Below are 7831 nucleotides of genomic sequence, written 5' to 3'. Positions count from 1 at the left end.
ATTACAAGGAACTATATGTGACCTCCTCCCTGGGGGATGGACAACAGAAAAGGGGTGAAGGGAGACATCGGACAGGGAAAGATATGACAAAATAATAATTCATAAATTATCAAGGGCTCATGAGGGAGGGGGAGAGGGGAGGGAGGGGAAAAATGAGGATCTAATGCCTGGGTCTTAAGTGGAGAGGAAATGTTTTGAGAATGAGAGGGCAATGAATGTACAAATGGGCTTTACACAACTGATGTATGTATGGATTGTGATAAGAGTTGTATGAGCCCCTAATAAAATGATTTAAAAAAAGAGACAGAGAAGTAGAAACTGAAGGAGCCAAACTAAGGGAGACAGCATGACCTGATCCTGCAGCAGACAGGTCCCAGAGACAGGGCGCAATTGGCAGGAAGAGGAGCATGCTCTGAACCCGGCCGGGCAAGCCAGGGGCTCTGGCCCCAGATAGTGGAGCCAGGGCAGAGCTTGGTGAATTATGGGATCCGGGAGGGCTATATAACTCACCTGCTGCCCAGCAGAGCCCCTGGGGCCAGGCTCCCCCCGCAATCCCTGTTTGGGAGAAGAGAAGAAGGGTGGAGTCAGCTGTGGGAAGGGTCTGAGCTAGGGTCCAAGGAGCCCCATAACCACCTCCCCCTCCCCCTGGATACTTACTCGCTCGCCTTTCTCTCCTAGGCGGCCGGAGATTCCTTCAGGACCAGTGGGGCCTTGAGGTCCCTAAGCAGTAAGACAGAGCCTCAGCCTTGTGCTGGGGTGGGGTGGGATGAGTGGAGGGGCAGAGGGAAAGGCCCCATCTGGACTGGAGCCTCTGGGCTCTTCACATGGCCAGTGCCTGCCCCGTAGTAGCCAGCAGATCATACAGCTCAGTGTGAGGTCCAGCCCTCAAACCAGTCTCCACCCTCATCTGGACATGGCCAGGTGCCACCGCGGCCCTAGGGCCAGAGGCTCTGACTTTGTTAGCCTCAGGTGATAGTAATACTTGCCACTTGATACATGGAATGTATCAAAAGAGCTATGGAGAATAATCCCCCAGCCCCAATAACAAATGACTACTGGATGAATGAGAGGATGGATGGATGGGTGGATGGAGAAATGGAAGGATGGAGGGGTGGCTAGATGGATGGATGCATGGAGGGACGATGAAAGGGTAGGTGAAAGGTGGGGAGAAGGATGGATCAATGGGAGGAGTAGATGGATGGAGGGATGGACGGAGGGGTAGATGGATAAAAGGATAGGTAAGAATACTTAGAGGGAGAGGGGAGCGGGGAGGGAGGGGGAAAATGAGGAGCTGACACCATGGGCTCAAGTAGAAAGCAGGTGTTTTGAGAATGATGATGGCAACATATGTACTAATGTGCTGGACACAAATGATGTATGTACGGATTGTGAAGAGTTGTATGAGCCCCTAATACAATGATTATATATAAAAAAAGAATACTTCGAGAATTACTCACTATGTGTCCAGGATTCCCAGGGATGCCCATGGGACCAGGAGGCCCAGGAGGCCCTGGAATAAGAGAGGTGTTCTTAAGTCACGTGCAGGGTACCATGCCAAGATGTCCACGATCCTTCCTGGAGAGTCAATCTTGGTAGCCACAGCCCTTTGCATCTCCAAGCACCATTCCTTATCTTAGGCTTGAAATCAACTTACCTATGGGGCCTGGGGGGCCCGGGGGCCCAGCACATCCTTGGGAGCAGTGGCTGCTGGTCTCGGTAAAGGTGTTGGACAGTAATGGGTCTCCTGGGAGAAGAGAGGTGGTGACTAAGCAGGGCTGGCTGGGTGGGGCTGCATGCAGTGCTGCTGGGGCCACGGGAGGTGGGGGGCAGGGGTAATGGGCAGTGGACAGGAGGAGTGAAGGTCAACAGCAAAGCCCGTATCTGTAGACAGGGAGTCCTGCATTCTAACCACCACCACCCTCCCCCGTCTAGCTGGAACATCCGCCTGGCTGAGCCTGTACTGGAACCTATGAAATGGGATAGTAAAAGCTGCCATTTATTAAACACCAACTATGTACCTGGCTTCTGTGCATGGGAGATTGGGCACTGTCACTACTCCCACTGTACAGATGAGGAAACTGAGGCCCAGCCATGCACTAAAGACATAGATGGGCTGAACTTGGCACTCCACACTTTGAGCCCTGTCAGGTGGGGAGGCGCCCAGATGGCTGGAGGGGATCCCAGGGCCAGATGGTGGCTTTGGGAGCCCGGGCTGGCTTCCTGTTGCTGGGCCTTGAGCTTCCCCATGCACTGAGGGCTGGATCCCAGCCAGCTGCAGGGCATGGTGGGATGGGCTGGGCTGGGAGGTTCTGAGCAGAGGCTGACCCTGGCAAGTGGCCCTCTCTCTGCCTCTCAGTCTCCTCCTCTGTGCCCAGAGAGCAGTAACTTGCTGGAGACCGCTGGCATGTGGCGGGGCATACTCGTACAGTGGGCCCTGGGGAAGGGTCTAAGTTTTGGTGCCTTCCAGTCTGCCTTCCCAACCTCCCGCTCCCACCCTGCACCTGTGTGACCCCGCAGGGCTGACTCACCCTGTGCAGATATCTGAGTGTAGGGTGGTCCAATGGGGGTTGAGGGACCAGGGGGACCAGGAGGCCCTGGGGGACCCGGAAGCCCCCTCTCTCCAGGGCTTCCCACAGCTCCGTCCTGTCCAGGGCTCCCTCGGGGGCCCTGTGGACCTGCAACAGAACCAGGGGTGTGCAAGAGGCAGGGATAGCCTCAAGGTGGCTTCCAGGAGCTGAGGGCAGGACAGGTAGGCTGGGACGGAGGTGTGAGTGTGGCCAGGTCAGCCTCTGTTTCCACGCCTGTTAGAGAGAGGAACATACCCCTCCCCAGGGTCTTTATGAGAATGGACAATTGGCACCTCCCCCCAAAGCAAACAACCTTCCCCAGCCCTTGCGGTCAAGTCCATTCTAACTCCTGCTGACCCCTGGGTGTCAGAGCATAACTGTGCTCCACGGCTTTTAATTTTTTTTTTTTTTAACATTTTATTAGGGGCTCATACAACTGTCATCCCAATCCATACACACATCAATTGTGTAAAGCGCATTTGTACATCGTTTCTCAAAACATTTTCTCTCCACTCAAACCCCTGACATTAGGTCCTCATTTTTCCCCTCCCTCCCCGCTCCCCCCTTCCTCATGAGCTCTTGATAGTTTATAAATGGGTATTTTGTCATATCTTGCCCTGTCCGACATCTCCCTTCACCCACTTTTCGGTTGTCTGTCCCCCAGGGAGGAGGTCACACACAGCTCCATGTAATCGGTTCCCTCTTTCCTACCCATTCTCCCTTTACCCTCCCTGTTTTGCCACTCACACCACTGGTCCTGTAGGGCTCATCCGCCCTGGATTCCCTGTATTTTCAGTTCCTATCTGTACCAGTGTACCTCCTCTGGTCTAGCCAGACTTGCAAGGTCGAATTCGAGTCATGGTAGTGGGAGCGGGGAGGAAACCTTTAGGAACTAGAGGAAGGTTGTATTTCTCATCATTGCTACATCGCACCCTGACTGGCTCATCTCCTCCCTCGAGACCCCGGCTTTTAATTTTTTTTACGGAGGAAGTTCACCAGGCTTTTCCTCGGAGCTGCTAGCACACTGATTTCCCGAATGTTCTCTTCCTTGCACTTCCAGGTTTCGTGTGCTGTTCCTGCTATCAGTCCTGCCTTTGCTCTGCCTGGTGCAAATGTCAGGCCATCCTTCAAGCTGCAGTCCTCCCGGACCCCCGGCCCATCCTGCCTGTGGCTGAGCCTCCTGCCTCGGGGACCCGTACCCCTGACATCCCCACTGTGCATGTGAGGAAACCGAGACCCAGCCATGCATTAATGACGTAGATGGGGTTGAACTTGGCACTCCATGCGCTGAGCCCTGGGAGGTGGAGGGGATCTTGGTTCCATCAGGAGGTGAATGCTGCCGCCCAAGCCCCCTGGCCTGTGGCTGATTCAGAGTCTGGTGGGAGTAGGGGCCCAGGAGTGTGGATGTAAGACAGAGTTCCAGGAGCCCCAGGCCAGAGCGGAGACCAGCAGGCAGGTGCTCTCTCCACCTTGGGTTCTATCAGAGGCAGGCAGGGCAGGGTCCACCTGTCCCCACCAGAGAGGGCTGGGAGTGCAGCAGAATTTCCCATCCTTACCTGGCGGGCCTCTCATCCCTATTGGGCCACGGCTGCCGGTGTCCCCCTTGGGGCCAGTGGGCCCAGGCAGCCCCCGAGCACCTACTTGGTCTGGGGATGAAAACACATCAGGCTTCAGCTTGGCCCTTGCTCCTGCCCCCAGCCCGGCTGCCCCTCAGTCTGCACCTACCATCTCGAGAGAGCAGTGGGGCCCTCACGTTCTCTCTGGCTCCTGGTGGCCCTGAGTAGGCAGGGGTCAGTGTCCCAGCTGGGCCTAGGTGAGGGACAGTCACCCAGAGTTCCCACCCTCAGCTCCATCCACCCCGGAGGCCGGGTCCCTACAGACCACCACCTCACACCCTCTGGAGAGATAGGATGACAGTCCTCCCATGGGGGTCAGCAGTGGGGTGGGGTGGTGGTGACAGTGTCCCCCTCCCCCCCACCAACTCACCTTGCAGGCCTCCATCTCCAGGGCTGCCCTGGGCAGCAGGCAGGCCCCAGAGTGGGGCAGGGTCTTCGGGGGCAGTTGGGGCTGGCAGCATGGCTTGTCCCGAGACTGTTAGCATAGCCACCTGGGAAGGCAGGGAGGGGGCCACGGGACTGGAGTTAGTACCGGGTCTCACCAGGAACAAGCCAGCGTGGAGACTGGGAAGATCAAGATCTGTTTCCAAATGGTGGCAGCCTGGGAAGCCCTGGGGCACGCTTCTCCGGGGTCCCCAAGAGTCGGAACGGACCCTTTGGTGGCTAGCGGGTGGTGGTAGTGTATAGCAGTGCACTTTATGGGCCTCAGTGTCAATGTCCCCTCCCCAGCCTGAGCTGCTAAGGATCGGGCAGGGCCCGAGGCCTGCTGGCTGTGGGAGGGGGGTCATGTGGAGCCTGTCCACAGAAACGCTGCACCTCATCAGCCAGCAGACCCTGAACTGACAAGCGTCACCTTGGATCTGGGGCTGAGCTGCCCATCACAGATTCTCCCATGAGAGAACTGTGGGGTGGGAGTGGGGGTGGGGGAGCGGGAAGCTGTGTGCATGTGTGTAGGGGTCTAAATAGTTTGAGATGTGTGTGTGGTATGTGTTTTGACTCTGTGGCTGGGAAGAATATTGTGGAGAGGAAGGGAAGGTGATGGTGGAGGGGGGCCCCTACCTTTAGGGGGAGGGAGTCTGTGTGCATGTGACTGGGAGGAGGTGAGGGAGCATCAGGGGGGGCTTCCTGGAAGAGGGGTGCAGCTGGAGCTATAGGGATGTGGAGGTGGAGCGGCCTGAGTGAACGGAGGCGAGGTGAGGCGTCTGACTGGTAGCAAGCTTCCTGGGGAGTGGGCACTGGAGGGCAGAGAGGTGGGAGGGAAGTGCTTGCCAGACCAGGTGGGCATCCCCGAGGCCCTGGGGGGTGGGCGTGCTGGGGTGCAGCTCAGCGTGCACTCTGGGGCCCTGAGCAAGCACGCTGTGGAGAAGAGAAGGGAGAAGAGAAGGGGGTGGGGAGCCAGGGGGTGCTGGGCGCTGCCCAGTGCGGGGCAGGAGGGACCAGGGGCACGCCCTCACCCACCTTGGCCTCAAGCACCTTCAGCCTCTCTGTTAACTCCAATACTTTGCTGCAGTTGAGACAACCTGTGAGGAGGGAGGAGGAGGCTGGGGCCCGTCTCCGGGGTCCCTGGCTCCCCCTATGGCGGGTAGGAGGGAGAGGGCAGCCCCCGGAGGAGCCCAGCCAGGGTGGGCCAGGCCCTGTGGGAGTCCAGCGTCACTTCCCTAGTGGCGTCTCCAGAAAGGCCCTGTTTCTCCTACAGGCAGGGACTCCACCTGGCAGCCTCTGCATCCAGAATGACCCTTTCCGGGCACCAGCCTGGGGTGGGGATTGCCACCACTTGCCACCTGGATGATGCCAGGGTCTGAGCTGTGGGTGCTGGGGCCACCAGCTGCCTGGATGGCCTGTGAGGTGCCGCCTCCAAGCCTTCCTCAGGGAGCACCCTCCAGCGTCACCACGTCCGCTCCCCAGCTTCCTCACTTACACATGGCCAACGCCCCCCCCTGACCATTCAGCCTTTGGTAGCACCTCCTGGCCGGAAGGCGCAGCCTCCTCCCAGCCTTCCTCGCTGCTTCTGGGTCACCCAGGTCACCCCTAAGGCTCTGGGTGAGCAGGAAGTCCCCAGATGCCCCTGCCAGCCATGGGGCTGGGGCTCAGCTGTCTCCTCTCTAAGATGGGAACCGTGACACTTCCCTGGGGGCACTGGGGGCTTTGGTGGGTACCTTGCACACTACAGGTGCTTGCTAAGGGCTGGGTTCAATTAGACCAGTGGTTCTCAACCTTCCTAATGCCGCGACCCTTTAATAAAGCTCCTCATGTTGTGGTGACCCTCCCCAACCATGAAATTATTTTTGTTGCTACTTCATCACTGTCATTTTGCTACTGTTATGAATCAGGCGACCCCTGTGAAAGGGTCGTTTGACCGCCCCCAAAAGGGTTGCAACCCACAGGTTGAGAACCGCTGAATTAGAGGAACCGGCCGTTTGGACCTGCCTCCTTGGCACCTGGGTTTTGGGTGCTGTGGCTAGGACAGCCCTCTCCCTAGGGCCCTTCCTCTCCCCATCTGAGGTCTCTTTCCAGGGTGAGGTGGAGGTGTCCCTGGGCTTCCCCAGCTGGACCCAAGTGGCTCAGGACAGTGAGCATACTGCTCTGTCCTCCCTCCAGCCATGGGGAGCCCCAAGCTGCTGCCCCCAGCACCCACCTGAGAAGGCCGTGGGTCGAAGCACCATTCGTTGCACGTTGTTACCTGACCACCTGGGGACCACTCGGCTGGGGGAGCCTGCAACTGAGACAGGTGAGGTGAGAGGCCTGCTTGCGGAAGCCCCCGCCCCGCCACCACTGTAGCCCAGCTTTGGGTGAGGTGGGGGTGATTGACCTGGGTCACGCAGGATGAACTGGGCTGAGCTGGAGCAAAGGATACAGATGGATCGGGCTGGGGAGAGGGCTAGCAGTGGGGTGGGGGTTGGGAGGGAGGCAGGAGGCACCCCATCACCCTCAGTGAGCTGCATGGTGACTGTGTCAGGTCTCAGCCCTGTCCTTTCTCGACCCATGTGCCCTGTCCCTCAGGGACCTGCCTACCTCCCCATCTGCAGAAGGGGCAGCTGAGACGGCCAGCTGCAGCACTGAGGCTGTGTCCGCCCTCAGGACCCAGATGAGAATACACAGGAGGCCCTGGCACCCGCTGTCCCCCATCGGCCCTGCTCCACTTGGTCAGAACAGGCTGAAGTGGATCCAGCCTTGGTTTTAATGCAAACCAGAGCAGACGGCTGCTTGGGAGGGCAGGGGGAGCTTCCTGCCAGGACCCCCACCCCCTGCTGAGAGAAGCAGGCTGGCTTGGCTGGTCGGGCTTGGTGGTGAACAGTGTTGGCCACAGCTGGAGGGACAGGCTGGCCAAGCTGGGGTTGGGGCCCAGCTGGAGAGGCTCTGTAGCCAGCAGTGGCAACTGTCTCCCCTCCACCACCACCCACAGGGTCTGCCTTTTAAGGCCTGGAAGTGTCATCTTGGGGGAGACAAGACCCAAATAAGGTACGGGCCTGGCAGTTCCGTGCGGGCTATGGGTTGGTGCAGGGAACAAGCGGTGCTGGGAACGCCAACCAGACAGGCCCCTCTGGCCGGCCCCCAGCAGGGAGGCTGCCAGGCCCCACTCCCGGTCCCCTTGCAGGGCAAATGCTGAGCCTGCATCTCCAGCACATCCTCCGCCCCTCTGGCCTGGGG

At 58.7% G+C, this 7831-nt stretch overlaps 1 protein-coding gene across 1 annotated transcript in view; it reads right to left on the bottom strand.

The window, feature by feature from the left end:
* The window catches only part of EMID1 (EMI domain containing 1), a 45173-nt gene that overhangs the window by 17942 nt on the left and 19400 nt on the right, over positions 1-7831 (bottom strand). The window contains exons 4-13 of the mRNA XM_045289541.1: positions 6819-6902; positions 5642-5703; positions 4554-4674; positions 4293-4376; positions 4124-4213; positions 2529-2675; positions 1655-1744; positions 1458-1510; positions 658-720; positions 511-555 (exon numbers count right to left, since the gene is read on the bottom strand). Coding sequence (XP_045145476.1) covers positions 511-555; positions 658-720; positions 1458-1510; positions 1655-1744; positions 2529-2675; positions 4124-4213; positions 4293-4376; positions 4554-4674; positions 5642-5703; positions 6819-6902 — 839 coding nt within the window. The remainder of the gene's footprint in view (positions 1-510; positions 556-657; positions 721-1457; positions 1511-1654; positions 1745-2528; positions 2676-4123; positions 4214-4292; positions 4377-4553; positions 4675-5641; positions 5704-6818; positions 6903-7831) is intronic.

The sequence above is a fragment of the Echinops telfairi genome, unplaced genomic scaffold (assembly GCF_000313985.2).
Source record: "Echinops telfairi isolate 266 unplaced genomic scaffold, ASM31398v2 ScPeMD7_29;HRSCAF=101, whole genome shotgun sequence".
Taxonomy (NCBI): domain Eukaryota; kingdom Metazoa; phylum Chordata; class Mammalia; order Afrosoricida; family Tenrecidae; genus Echinops; species Echinops telfairi.
This window is presented reverse-complemented; position numbering and strand designations above follow the sequence as displayed.